The sequence below is a fragment of the Eptatretus burgeri genome, chromosome 10 (assembly GCF_056783735.1).
Source record: "Eptatretus burgeri isolate ZD-2024b chromosome 10, Ebu_testis_v1, whole genome shotgun sequence".
Lineage (NCBI taxonomy): Eukaryota > Metazoa > Chordata > Myxini > Myxiniformes > Myxinidae > Eptatretus > Eptatretus burgeri.
This window is the reverse complement of record NC_140970.1, coordinates 32,309,122-32,323,877: the sequence shown is the minus strand read 5'-3', so window position 1 is coordinate 32,323,877 and position 14,756 is coordinate 32,309,122. Positions and strand designations below refer to the sequence as shown.

The following is a 14,756-nucleotide window of genomic DNA, read 5'->3' as shown; positions in this document are numbered from 1 at the left end:
ATAAAAACATGGATCCCTTCCCATACCATTTTGTTCCACGTAAAACAAAGATTAGAGTTTAAATATCTCAGAGTTTGGTATGGTATCTATCTTCACGAACGTGGCAAGGATTGAACCTGGCAATGGTAAAGTAAACGAGACCATCTGCCCTTCTGATAGAATGAGCAAACAAAAAGTTTACTTTTTCACTCAAAAAGCACCTTCACAAAGCTCAAGCGAATGGTGCACATCTTGGTGAGGTCATAAACGGCCTCAAAGCCATGGTTGACCGACTGGGCAAGCAATGCTGCAAACTCCTGGTTATTGAAGATCTTGAGGCTGCAGCCGCTGGGAATCTTGCAGACAGTGGTCGGGTGGAACCCGTGGTGGTAGTTGCAGTTCCGGCTCTGAACAAAAATGCTGCTGTCGCTCAGGCATTCAGCAAAAACCTCTCCGCCCACATAGTACAGGTGCACACCTGCACGTAAACATCCCGCACAGGCACAAAGCGAGTTAATGCCAGAGCATCTCTCTGATGCAAAGAAAGTGGTGTTTGGAAGGGAGTGGAGTGTATATATACACACACACACACACACACACACACACACACACACACACACACACACACACACACACACACACACACACACACACACACACACACACACACACACACACACACAGTTCCACCCTCATTCTCATCCTGCATGTATTCTGCTCTCGTGCGCTAGCAGTGTCAAATTACCTTTGCCGATGTGACGCCGCGTGTTCTCGATGGTGGAGTTGCGGTTGACGTGAGAAAGCAGGCCCAAGCAAAAGCGGTTTTTGTTGTTGGAGGGATCAGTGAAGCCATCTACAAGCACAGATGTTGTTGATGCGTGGAAGGCTTCACCCACACGCTGCAATAGCTCGTAGTACACAATAGAACACCAGAAGCGCGGCTCCTCGTACGTCACTGGCTGGAGGTCTATACAAGGGTGCACAACATGGGTTAAACCCAGTACCATGGCCTACATGTCTTGCATATTTACCAGTCTTTGCCAAAGCACCAGCCCCTTCTGCCACGCCAAAGAGGAACTCACCTCTGGTGGAAGTGACTGGGGGAACCGAAGCAGTGTCCATGGACTGAGATCCGTCCTGACTGGACTGATCGTCGGGTGGAACGTAAGCCGGTGGAGGGGTGTCTGCTGTGAGGGGCAGTGAAGGAATGAAGACAAGGCAAATAAATAAACTGAAGAAACACAAAAACCTGGGATTTGGTGCAGTTAAAAAAGAACGATACAACGCATATATTTTGAAAGTATAAAATAAACTTCCACCTCTGGCAGTGGCAGACTCCTTCCCTTCCACTTCACTCACCACCAACCTTTACAACCACATTACCTCAAACCCAAGCCTGGTGTTGGCTTAATCGTTAAGGTGGCTGGCTTAATATTGTGACGTCCACAGGACTTGAACAGTCCCGCCAACGTAGAATGAGCCGAAACGATGGAGGCGGTTTATTTATTTATAACCCAAACATGGCGGTTCTAATCGCTCTACCGCAAACGGGACGAGGAAGGTGGCATGAGTCACTTTTCACTGAGTTGATGATGTTTATTTGTTTTTACTATTAACCAGAAATAACAACACTCGGCAAGAAAAGGGATCCGGGGCGATTCGACGGGATGGTGTGGGATCGGGCATGGGGAAAAACACAGACAATTCCAATGAATATACAGATCCCAAACCCTCTAAGGCACCAAGGAAGCACACACACACACACACACACACACACACACACACACACACACACACACACACACACACACACACACACACACACACACACACACAAAACGTAGCTATTTCTGGTGGTCAGGCTGGACCGTGGTGTGGACGCAACTGTCCCTGGATCGGCGTCGGACGAGCTGGCCTTGCTCTCGTCAGGGGGGCAGGAGAAACCGTGGTGCTGTCGACCTCCTGGTCTTGGCCCAAGTCCGCTCACAGCCGCCAGGGAACCAGTTCTGGCGCCAAGTTGCGAGCAGGAGAGGGAGGCAGGTCCGCCCGCCGTTCGACCCCGTACTCTGAGTCAGCAGAACCCAGAGCCAACCAAGGTGAGGCACGAGGCTCAGCAAGACTCCAAGACACGATGAAGAACACGATCGAATCAGCACAACAAGGACGCTCTCCGCGCAACAGCCTCCACACCAAAAAAACCACGATCGTTTTGTCCCGATCTTCTTCCTCTTCCTTTTCGACCCCGAACAGAACCTTTTTATCCTCCTGTCCTCGTCACTTCCAATCGAGCCGTTTATTGGCCCACCGCCGTTGCCTTCTGCCAATCGAGACCACAGGGCGGAGCCATCCGCTGCACTGTCCTGTGACGTCACATCCAGCCTCCAGAGAATACCAAAAGGGGTTTACGTAGACACACTTACCCTATCCCGTGTCCCTATCTAATTACGTGACAATTATCATTTCCCCCCTTGAAGAAATGAACATTTACTAGACAACTTATCACCACTGAATTGCTACTTATTACATCGAGATCCTGGTAAACTCGAACAGCATGGCATACCTAATTAAACATCCTAATTACCCTTTGAATGCATACCCCCCCCTCAAACGTAACAATATCATAGAGTCTTTAGTTTAAGGCCCTGTCAACTATTGAATTAACACCAGGTGGGTTGACTCAGCCTGTCATCCTTCTGAGGTCAGCAAAATGAGTACCAGCTTCCTGATAACGGGGCATTACATCAGCAGCACAGCCAGCCACGCCTGCAGAAAATTATGCAGCCAAGCAGCCACAGGCTGCATACGAATAGATAAATAACCTCAAACCCAGCCCGAAAAGGTTGCACGAGTTTGTCCAATAACCTACTCCTTATTACCCTTTTCAAGTCTAAGCTTTCTGCTCAACTTTATGGCTTTTTCCACCCCCTGGACTCTGTCCAACCTTTCTCTGGTCTGTGGAATAGATACTCCTTGTCAGTCCTCATTCCTTTAGTCCTTCATCCTTCAGAACAACAGCTCACTCTCATTTTCCATACAAGCTACAACAAATGTTTTTATTATTTTGATTTTTTGTAATCCCTGCTGAACCAACCCACTGACATCTTCCCGAGTAACCGTGCTGCTTTGTCTCTCTCTTGCCTGCTTTTTAGCCTCATCATCCAGCTCTTCCACAAGTTTTGACCTCAGTTTAAAAAGAAAAGTTTCAATTACCTCAGTTTTAAAAATAGCAAGGGTTTAAGTTTAAAAATAAAAGTTTTAACGAAAGGAAGCCGCCTCCAAACAGTCCCAGACGATATCAACTCAGCATCAGATTTCAACAGCAAATGTGGACCATAAAAGAAAAGATCTCCCAATTGCCACAAGTCTAGCATGTTTGCTATTTCAGGATAATAAAAATTGTTTCAACTAGCTCACCATCAACATCATGTAAACATTTCACCTTAAACAAAACAAAATAAAAGAAATGTACTCCATCAAAATGAGAACTGCTACTAAACAATGAGAAAAGCAATAATAACAATAACTAGAAGGGCATTCGGTAGAGCACATACCACCGCCACATAATGCTTGATCCACAAGAATATATCGGGCTCAATACATTTTTGAAATATCATGCTATGCAGTACTATATATATGTATGTATGTGTGTGTGTGTATATATATATATATATATATATATATATATATATATATATATATATATATATATATATATATATATATATATATATATATATATATATATATATATATATATATATATATATATATATATATATATATATATATCTTCTTCTTTCGGCTGCTCCCTTTAGGGGTCGCCACAGCGAATCATCCGCATGATCCGCATAGTGATTTGGCACATGTTTTACGCCGGATGCCCTTCCTGACGCAACCCTGGTCGCCTCTTACGACACAGGGATATGGTACACCTATTTTAACCGGGGTATACACAGGCCCAGTATACTGGTACTCATTTCGCCGACCTCGGAAGGATGACAGGCTGAGTCAACCCCCTGGTGTATTAATTCAGTGGCCCAACGGGCCTTGAACTCAGGACCTTTAGGATCCCAAGCTGCTGCCCTAACCACTGCGCCAACACCAGGCTCATATATGTATATATATATATATATATATATATATATATATATATATATATATATATATATATATATATATATATATATATATATATATATATATATATATATATATATATATATATATATATACTCATGCTATACAGTAAATCATGCTTCACAAACTTTAGGTGCTATATCGTTTTTGGCCCAATCTCTCAATGGAGAAAAATCACTGAAAAAAATTATCAGATCCGCCTTCGGATCTTCACCAAAATTGAATCAATTCTTCTTTGTCACACATCCAGCATGTCCACCAAGTTTCATCCGAATCCGTCCACAACTTTTTGAGATATCATGCTATATATCGTTTTTAGCCCTATCTCTCAATGATGAAGAATCACTTTAAAAATTCAAGCAGCCAGATCTGGATCTTCACCAAAATCTAATCAGTTAGTCCTTGTCACACACCGAACCTGTCCACAAAATTTCATCTGGATCCAGCCACAACTTTTTGAGATATTCTGCACACAGATAAACAGACAGACAAACAAACAGACAGAAAGGAGTGAAAACATCACCTCCTTCACCTTCGGTGGCGGAGGTAATAACTCAAGCTGACACTTTATAACTGTTGGCAGTGATGACCGGTTACCAAGACATCCCGCTTTGATCGGACACTTGACCCGTGACCATCTTTATTCAATTGAATTCAGAATGGTATTTAAAAAAAAATTCAATTAAAAACAAATAGAAGACAAAATACTACATTGGAGTCACCAGAAGGAACCTGAATAAGCAAAAATCAAAGATGCAGTCTTCAGGAGGAACCTGGATAAGATTCTGGTTTCAGCTGCTGCTACTCTACTCTCAAACCCATTCAGGTGCAGCAAAGTGAGCATTATTCAAATAAATAAATGTTCAAAAAATTAAATAATTATGGCTGCTAGAACATTTGTCCGATCAGGTTGAAATTTTAAAATTATATTCCCCATCACTACTAGATCATAATTGTGAAGTTTCACTTCGATCGATGAAGCGGTTCAAGAAAAACAACTTTTTAAAAAGATTTTCATTCATTCCAATATGGCAGTCAAACCATGTGAATTATTGAAGAACACCCTGGTATCCCCCAAGGCTTGAGGAACATGTGTGTGAAGTTTCCCCTCAATCTGTTAAGCCGTTCTGGAGAAGATATTTAAAAGTTTATTCTTCCAACGAGAACGGCACTCTGACGTCAGCAGATATGCCTCCACCCACATTATTACATCACTAGCAAATACAACCTGTCGCTTCACTGATGGGAATATTATGGGGAGGAGGGAGAGGACGAAGAGAGGGGGGAGGACGAAGAGAGGGGGGAGGACGAAGAGAGGGGGGAGGACGAAGAGAGGGGGAGGAAGAAGAGAGAGGGGGAGTACGAGGAGAGGGGGAGGACGAGGAGAGGGGGAGGACGAGGAGAGGGGGAGGACGAGGAGAGGGGGGAGGACGAGGAGAGGGGGGAGGACGAGGAGAGGGGGAGGACGAAGAGAGGGGGAGGACGAAGAGAGGGGGAGGACGAAGAGAGGGGGGAGGACGAAGAGAGGGGGAGGACGAAGAGAGGGGGGAGGACGAAGAGAGGGGGAGGACGAAGAGAGGGGGAGGACGAAGAGAGGGGGAGGACGAAGAGAGGGGGAGGACGAAGAGAGGGGGAGGACGAAGAGAGGGGGAGGACGAAGAGAGGGGGAGGACGAAGAGAGGGGGAGGACGAAGAGAGGGGGAGGACGAAGAGAGGAGGGAGGGGGGACAAAGAGGGGAGGGAGGGGGGACAAAGAGGGGAGGGAGGGGGACAAAGAGAGGAGGGAGGGGGGACAAAGAGAGGAGGGAGGGGGGACAAAGAGAGGATGGAGCAAGGGAGGACGAAGAGAGGAGGGGAGGACGAAGAGAGGAGGGAGGGGGGACGAAGAGAGGAGGGAGGGGGGACAAAGAGAGGAGGGAGGGGGGACAAAGAGAGGAGGGAGGAGGGGACGAAGAGAGGATGGAGCAGGGGAGGACGAAGAGAGGAGGGGAGGACGAAGAGAGGAGGGGAAGACGAAGAGAGGAGGGGAAGACGAAGAGAGGAGGGGAAGACGAAGAGAGGAGGGGAGGATGAAGAGAGGAGGGAGGGGAGGAAGAGAGGAGGGAGGGGAGGAGAAAGAGAGGAGAAGAGGGGGGAGGAAGAGAGCATGGGGTGGGTGGCGCTAGGAAGGGGGGAGAGCAAGGAAAGGGGGGAGAGAGAGACGCCTCAAACGTCGTGACACACTCCAGGAAGGGGGGAGGAGGAGGCAGGTGGGGGAGGAAGTGAGTAGGGGGTTTTGGAGGAGGTAAGCATGAGGGGAGGGGTTCTCAACTTGCATTTGGTAGTGGGACTTCTGGAGAATGGGGGGGGGAGTTGGACAAGACTGAACGGAATAGGGTATATTAAAACAGCACATTAATACAGCATGCGGAAACCACTTGGAGATGTCCATGGTGGGTGGAGAGGGGAGGGGGTTTGGAGGAGGTAAGCGTGAGGGGAGGGGGAGGGAAGGCAGTTTGATGGGAAGGAAAGGCAGCATTAGGGGAAGAAAATGCAGTGTGGGGGAAAGGAAGGCAGCATGAGGGGAAGGGAAGGGAAGACAGCATGGGGCGATAAAACGCGTCTAAACAGCAACAACTTTTTAACCACCGGGTTCTGTATAAAACCGGGTGGGAGGATTTAAAGCCCACGCTATCATACCTGGCAAAGGCCGGCCTGCATGCATGCAGCAACCTTTGTACCCCTCTGGCCGGCTCACTCAGAATCTGATTCGTACATGACACATTATTGGGAAGCAGTTTTAAATTCAAAACTAAACCGTCAGTCCTTAACAGAGGGGGAGGGGTAGGGGAGCAAGGAAAGTGGTGGGAGAGGGAGAAGGGCGAGAGAATGAGAGGGGCGAGAGAATGAGAGGGGCGAGAGAAGGAGAGGGGCGAGAGAAGGAGAGGGGCGAGAGAAGGAGAGGGGCGAGAGAAGGAGAGGGGCGAGAGAAGGAGAGGGGCGAGAGAAGGAGAGGGGCGAGAGAAGGAGAGGGGCGAGAGAAGGAGAGGGGCGAGAGAAGGAGAGGGGCGAGAGAAGGAGAGGGGGGAGAGAAGGAGAGGGGCGAGAGAAGGAGAGGGGCGGGGGAAGGAGAGGGGCGAGAGAAGGAGAGGGGCGAGAGAAGGAGAGGGGCGAGAGAAGGAGAGGGGCGAGAGAAGGAGAGGGGCGAGAGAAGGAGAGGGGCGAGAGAAGGAGAGGGGCGAGAGAAGGAGAGGGGCGAGAGAAGGAGAGGGGCGAGAGAAGGAGAGGGGCGAGAGAAGGAGAGGAGAGAGAGAGCGAGAGGGGAGAGAGAGCGAGAGAGGAGAGAGAGCGAGAGGAGAGAGAGCGAGAGGAGAGAGAGAGCGAGAGGAGAGAGAGCGAGAGGGCGAGAGAGCGAGAGGGCGAGAGAGCGAGAGGGGCGAGAGAGCGAGAGGGGCGAGAGAGCGAGAGGGGCGAGAGAGCGAGAGGGAGCAAGAGAGAGCGAGAGGGGCGAGAGAGCGAGAGTGGTGAGGGATTCCACCAGATGTGACGCCCAGTTTAACGTCCATCCGAGAGACGGCACACACATTGATGAATCATCCTGCCTGTGAAACACCGGGATGGCAGTTTATAGCTGCATCGGGATTCAAACCCAGGCTAGACAGCTTAGAGCGAGCGTGCATACCTCTCAGCTATCCTGCCAAGATGTGGAAATGAAAACATTTTTTACTCATTGTAATTATCTAATTTATTTTGCCTTCTTTTCTCTGGAAATGTCCCCATGGAGAACAGAGCCGCCGTATCGCCATCGAAGCTTGAAGAGCGCTCGCCAAGTGCCTTAACCACTCAAGAAAGCACTCCAACAAATCAGTTGAAGAAACTTTTAAAAACAAAACGTTTAAAGTTGTACATGTATCTATCTATGCCGAAATGATGGGTCATATAATGAAAGATCGTACAAAAGGGGAAACGTCGTGTAAAATAAATTTGCATATTTTCGTGATGAGCACCCCCTAAATTATCTTCAAAATGTGTATTAAAGTAAACCAAACACCCATTTTCATTCATGCACCACCTTTGAGTTCCCTTAGTATGCATGCAAAGTTAGGGGCCCGTTAGGTTTCATGGTTTTGGAGTTGTGGCGGAGACAGATGGACAAACACACACTGACATTTATTATTATTATTATTATTATTATTATTATTATTATTATTATAGGTTTTGCATACTTGTACCAAGTTTGATTTAAATCCCTGAACCCAGATTCAAAATATTAAATAATTCTGGCTGCCAGACCATGCGTCCGATCAGGTTGAAATTGAAAACATATATTCCCCATGACTACTAGATCATAATTGTGACGTTTCACGTCGATTGATGAAGCGATTCAAGAGGAATTTTTTTTTTTAAGATTTTTGTTCAATCCCATATGGCTGCCAGACCATGTGCATACCTCTTAATTATTTGTGAACACCTTGGTATCCCCAAGGCTTGGGGAACATGTGAGTGAAGTTTCCCCTCGATCTGTGAAGCCGTTCTGGAGAAGATTATTTTTAAAAGGTTTATTCTTCAAAAAAAATCATAGCTGCCAAACCATGTGACGTATGACATTAACATTTACACCCTAGATTCCCCAAGGCTAGTAGATCATGTGCATGAAGTTTCAGATCGAGTTAGTAAGTCGTTCTGGGGAGGGTTTTTAAAGGTTTTTTTATATCCAATATGGCTGTCAAACCACATGACCAATGACGTCATAGATTAAATTCTGTTGACCAAATTTTCCCTTGATCCTCAAGAATTGTAATACCAATCAAATAAAGCATCTTACGTAAAAAAAAAATTGGCGAGGATACCACGTCATCATTAGCAACACTTATTTCCCATGGTGAGCACTTGAAATGTGCCAAGTTACAATTTTTAACAAGTAGTGGTTTCAGAGAAAAAGAAATCCAAAGTTTTTGATTATTTTTCCAAGATGGCTGCCACACCACATGACTAATGACATCAAAAAAAATGTAAAAAAATTTTACTGAGTCATCACTCCAATAGTGAAAAATTCATGACAATTGGATAAGCAGTTGCAGAGAACATCAATTTAAAACGGGAACAAACCCAAAAAATGCCCGCCTGGCAGAACAACAATATAGAATGAGAATAAAGATGACAAAAACAATGGGTGACCCAGCCTATAAGGCTTGGTACCCAAATAATGATAAAAACAAACGAGGCAAATATCTCACCAGGGATTTGGAATGGACTACCTGGCCCAGAGCTGGCAGGAGACTGGGGGTAGCTGGAAGCGCTGCCTGGTGAATGCAAGAAGGGGTTGCTGTTGGGTTGCTGGAAAGGTTCAGGGAAGTGAGCAGACACGTGCGGCAATGTAGAGTCTCCAACGTACGAGGTAGACAGGCCACGAAACTGTGCCAGCAGGCTGTGCTGAGGATTGAACTCGCTATGTCGAGGTACCAGCACAGGTGGCAGTACTATGGCAACAACAACAACAACAAATGTATGGAACAGCACATTTATTTTCTTATCAATCAGTCCCGACGCTATCAATATCATAAAAATCATATCAGAGTTTATCATACACATCCAAGAAATGCAGAATTGAGGGAAAGGGGTAGTAGGGCATAAAGGGATGGCAAACCGCCAGATGTGGCCAGGGGGAACGGTGCCAGCGCGAGGAGGAAGGCTGCGCTGCGGTGAACAAGGGAGAGATAAAATTCCTACAGCCGAGCTCGAAACCTTGAAAGATTCAAAAACCTACACCAAACAAAGCACTCCCAGCCTATCTCTTCTCCTTAACTAATCGCTCCTTTTTCCCATCTATCTTTATATTCCACCACCGATTCGTGTGTGCCTTGCTTGCTCCCTTCTCATTGCAAATGGTATCAGGAAAAAAGTTTATATCCTCCACACACCTGACATACAAATCCAAGGTTGCTACACTTTCCTGGCTCCTTTCTCAGGGTCACGTGACACAAACGCACACCGAGCCCAGAAAGCTTCAATACACTTCTGATGCCAAAAGCTTACAATGATAACCAGCGATGACACATGCAGGAGAAACTACAGCAATGGCTGCGCACAGCCAACTTGACCATTCTCTAGATTAGCCAGGCCCAAACCACACCTGTGCGTTTCAGTCCTGTACTCTCGACCGATTAAATCATCGCTTTCCTCACAGAGCAATATTCAGCTTCATTTCCATACTTTGCAAAAACCACTTCTTCGTGAGAGACAATCTAATCAGAAATGAACATTCATGCTACAATGCTTTACTACCGGCATTTCACTTTTGTGTGTTGAAAAGAAATCTTGGATCATTGAAGAGCGAGAATTTAACTGGCATTCGGGACAAATCTGAATTGAACGGGTATTTACAATAGGCGGACAAGTCACGTGTTTTCTGCATGACGAAAATGACACCACATTGGTACACGTGACATTCCGCTAACCTCTGTCAAGGTGCACACAGGAAGCAAAACATCGTCCACTAACCAGGACTCTCCACACGCTTGTAGTGATACGGGTTGATGCACACCTCCTTCTGCTTCGAGCCAAAAGGGAACTCACAGCCCTCAAGCGGCTTTAACTCGTGGTGACTCTGCAGGTCAGGCCAGCGCCATACCCGACAGTAGATCACATGAGGCAGGCCTTTCCTGTGGGAGACCTGGCAGATACACATGTCTGATCAAGGTTCAAATTGGTTATGGTCGCATTAATGAGCAGAATGCACAATTTCAGTTAATTTAATCACCGTAATAATGATGTTGGCAAACTGCAGGAAAAAAAAAGAAAGTTTAACTTCAGGTAGCATCACCACAATGAGGTACGGACGGTGCAAGCTCACCTGCAGGCGACCATCCAATGACCGTGGAATAGTGACACACTTGCTCGTTTGCCCTGGACTGCTCAAAGCCTTCTCCAACTCCTCCAATGCTCCCTTCTTCTTCTTCAGCTTTTTCACAAGCGAGTCCACAGCCTTCTCTGCCCATTTTTCCTCCTCGTCACCTTGCTTCCAGCCCAGTAACCGTTTGACTGCCGGGCTGGTGAACGAGAACAGGCTCATGACGGACATTTTCGCCGCCTCAACCACACCACCGCCCCGATCTGTCCCGTCGAGTCACTCCACTTCACCTCACCTCACCACCGTTAATGAGGGTGGGTGGGTGGGTCTCGCAGAGCAAACCTCGACAACAGTTGCCCACTTCTCGCCTTGAAACGCAGCTGCGGCAACAGGGATTGGGGTGGGGAAAGAGAGGATCGGGGTTAGATGGTCCGTGATGCCAGTCGAGGTTTTAAAGGGAGTGGCAGCCAAGGAGATGTGCAGTAAAAGGCGTGGAAGAGCGAGCAGAGAAAACAGGCACATTAAAAATTCATCACAAATGCACGAACACACTCCGCACAGATACACTACAAAAAACAAAAAAACAAAGGGATAAAAGCCTGTTCTTTCAAACGGACAGCCACCTGCAAAAGCTGCACAAGCACCTGGTTAACCAATTAACTTACCAGTTAGCTCACCTTCGGAGTAAGAGTTTGAAAGACAAAGGAATCAAGGACGACGAAGGTATTTAGAGAGGTGAAAAATAAAAACGTTTACATCACAGACACGGATGGATGCAGTCGGTCTGTTTTGTGGTCGACAGGCAACCAGGTGTCAACGGAGTACATCAAAGAAACCCCAAGGCTTAAACCTCACGAGCGTTTAGTTCAAAGCCTTACTTGAAGCATCATAAAGTTGCGTTCGTCTTGGGATTATGTGGCACATCCATTTACGGACACATCGAACACACAGGATTGTGTAATGACGTTTCATTCATGAGAGAGAGAGAGAGAGAGAGAGAGAGAGAGAGAGAGAGAGAGAGAGAGAGAGAGAGAGAGAGAGAGAGAGAGAGAGAGAGAGAGAGAGAGAGAGAGAGAGAGAGAGAGAGAGAGAGAGAGAGAGAGAGAGAGAGAGAGTCATTCATTCTCGGGGAGAGAGACAGAGAGAGGAGGCAGTGGAGGGAGAGGGGGAGAGAAAGAGGCGGGAGTTGGGAAGAGGGAGAGAGAGAAAGAGGAGGGAGTGGGGAAGAGGGAGAGAGAGAAAGAGGAGGGAGTGGGGAAGAGGGAGAGGGAGAGAGAGGAGGGAGTGGGGAAGGGGAAAAGGGAGAGAAAGATGAGGGAGAGGGGAGAGGGAGTGAGTGAGGAGGGGGGGGAGAGAGAGAGAGGAGGGAGTGCGGGGGGGGGGGGGTGGTAGAGAGAGCAGAAACCCTGCACCAATGAGCAATGCCCAGGTGACATCCGAATAAATCATGTTTCCGCTCTGGAATGGCGCATCACACTTCAAGGTGCCTTTCCCATCTACATTATGAACCAGTTCAACAGTAAGCTTGACCTCAAGTTTCGGGCACCGTGGCATCACCATCAAGCCTACGAACGACGCTCCTCATCAACAGGTGTTGGAGCTAACTCGGATAACTTCTACAAGCATTCCATGCTCGTACAAGTAAGTGCCCCCATTAAGTCATGGAATTGCCCCTTTAAACATCTCCAACTCAAATAGCAAGGCCTACATAGCCAGAGGTCTATTATTTTGATACAAAATACCAAGGGATCTCTTTACATGCACATGATGCAGATGGGACAGCTGGCTTGACAACTGCAAACTGCTGCACGCTGTACGTGGGAGCAACACCTCCTGTACGTGGCACCGGAACGTGCAGTTTGAGATCCAAGAAGTCATGACCCGTGACCTCCGCAGGGTTTGAACCCACAACGAAACAACTCAGGACGGAGACGAGTTCACCACCATGACAAGGACTATCGTCCTCCAAGGAGGGTTGCATGACCTCAACCTGATGACAACCTCCTGCGTTTATTTATTTCCTTGGCTTATTAAATGGAATGAGAATGTAGCAGCACTCACCAAATAGGCAGCAACAACAACAAAAACAACAACAACATACCCGTAGCATTAGAAATAGAAGCAGAATGTTGGAACACAATCCACATTGGGTACACCAAAAGTGTACAAAGGTTCACCGTTGCCCCCTTCCAATGGCTGAAAACAAGACGCTGGAAACATTCAACGATTCAACAAGAAAAGGGAGGCTCGGAACCAATTCCCTGGAGCTGAAGAGTGCACACACCTGTCCACCAAGGCCACACACACAATAACACTGATTTTGCTTTCTTAACTTGAAAGGGGGTATTTGGGGGTGGGGGGGTATGACACTCAAGCTGTAGTACCAACTGCATTCTTCCCAGACACATCCTGAGGTCCAGATGTCTTCCTGTGCGGACACACGTAAACCCACACCTCGAAACCTCGGCCAATTTGCCGAACACGGGGGGGGGGGGGGGGCATTCGCAGCTCCGGGTGGTTGAGAATTCCAAAGGATAAATGATCCGCAACCACAGATGCCCAACCACAGTGCCGAAGAGCACTTGGGCAATGGCAACAACGATGGATGAAATAAATAAATACATGGAAAATCGTGGACGACTTGTTCAACGTCATCACGTCTGTTGTGTTTCGATAAACGCGCATGTCGAGGCTCATGGAAGCGCGACGAGAAGTCGGAACGCCCAGTAAACAACACGGGGCTAAGGAAACGAGTCGGTGGGTTAACGAGGAGACCAAGCGAAGTCTGAGTGATTGTGACTTGCGCAGGTAGACGAGGGTCATGATGGTCACGAGACGGAGGAGGAGGAGGAGGATGTATTGAAGGAATGGAACGAGGAAGCGACACCGGGATGGAATCGGTTGGTCACGAGACGTTGAGGTGATATGAACGGATTGATAAATTGAAATTTCAAACGAAACGAAAACACTCAGAAGTAAACAAACACGGCCATGAGGGGAGAGTGGTTGTCGGAGTGCGATCGGGGCGCCCGGGCCCTGGGACTCGCAATGGAGCACGAACGCTTTTCTCCTCACGTCTTAGTTTCTCCCCCCCCCCCCCCCGAATAACATGTCTCCCCGGATCATGGATGCGCGAACAAGAACGTCTCTCCGCCGTGTCTGGAGACACGGAGATTGGTCTCCGAGAGAGGGAGAGAGAGCTCACCGGTTAGGCCCGATCGGCGGCTCAGGCCGGGCCCGCCATGTTTAACGCCTGACACCTCTCCGCTTCCCACACAACCCTCCCTCTCTGTTTGGTGCCTCCGTACTCTCTCTCTCTCTCTCTCTCTCCCCCTCCCCTCACACACTCCCCCCACTCTCTCGTCCTTCGTTCACCTCGTCCACTTCCTCGTTCACCTCGATCGCTCCCTCGCCGCTTTGCACCGACGTCGAAACCCCCAGCGGTGCCTCTTACCCGAGAGAGGCTGCGGGTCCAGCAATTCGCACGGACGGACGAGGGGTGGAGGGGCGGGGGGTTGAGGAATGAGTTTACGAACGACTGAGGATGGACTTGGGTGAAGGATTGAGTGAATGAATGGGAATGTTGTTGTCGCATCCCCGGTCCAAACACTGCGAGTCACCGACGGTGGGATTGCTCAGTCAGGAGCGACATGACTATTCAGACACCTGAGGAACGGAAATCTGACTCAACTCTCTGCAACAACGTACATGGTGCCAAGAAATCTGACTCGACGAGGGTTGGGAGGTTATCTATTTATTACGTACGCACGTTGGAGAAATACCCCCCCCCCCTTCTCCCCCTTTCTTCCCT

General features: G+C 47.9%; 1 protein-coding gene across 3 annotated transcripts in view; it reads right to left on the bottom strand.

Annotated features, from left to right (window-relative positions):
• Positions 1 to 14,477, bottom strand: part of LOC147018253 (SMAD family member 1-like) — a 16,542-nt gene extending 2,065 nt beyond the window's left edge. The window contains exons 1-7 of one of the 3 annotated variants that reach the window (XM_085897787.1): positions 14,321 to 14,477; positions 10,949 to 11,325; positions 10,597 to 10,768; positions 9,333 to 9,575; positions 1,062 to 1,166; positions 725 to 946; positions 201 to 457 (exon numbers count right to left, since the gene is read on the bottom strand). In XM_085897787.1, the coding sequence (XP_085753913.1) occupies positions 201 to 457; positions 725 to 946; positions 1,062 to 1,166; positions 9,333 to 9,575; positions 10,597 to 10,768; positions 10,949 to 11,176 (1,227 nt within the window). In that variant the 5' untranslated portion in view covers positions 11,177 to 11,325; positions 14,321 to 14,477. The other 2 variants (XM_085897789.1, XM_085897788.1) reach the window with 2 other exon arrangements.
• Between the last annotated feature and the right edge of the window lie 279 nt (positions 14,478 to 14,756).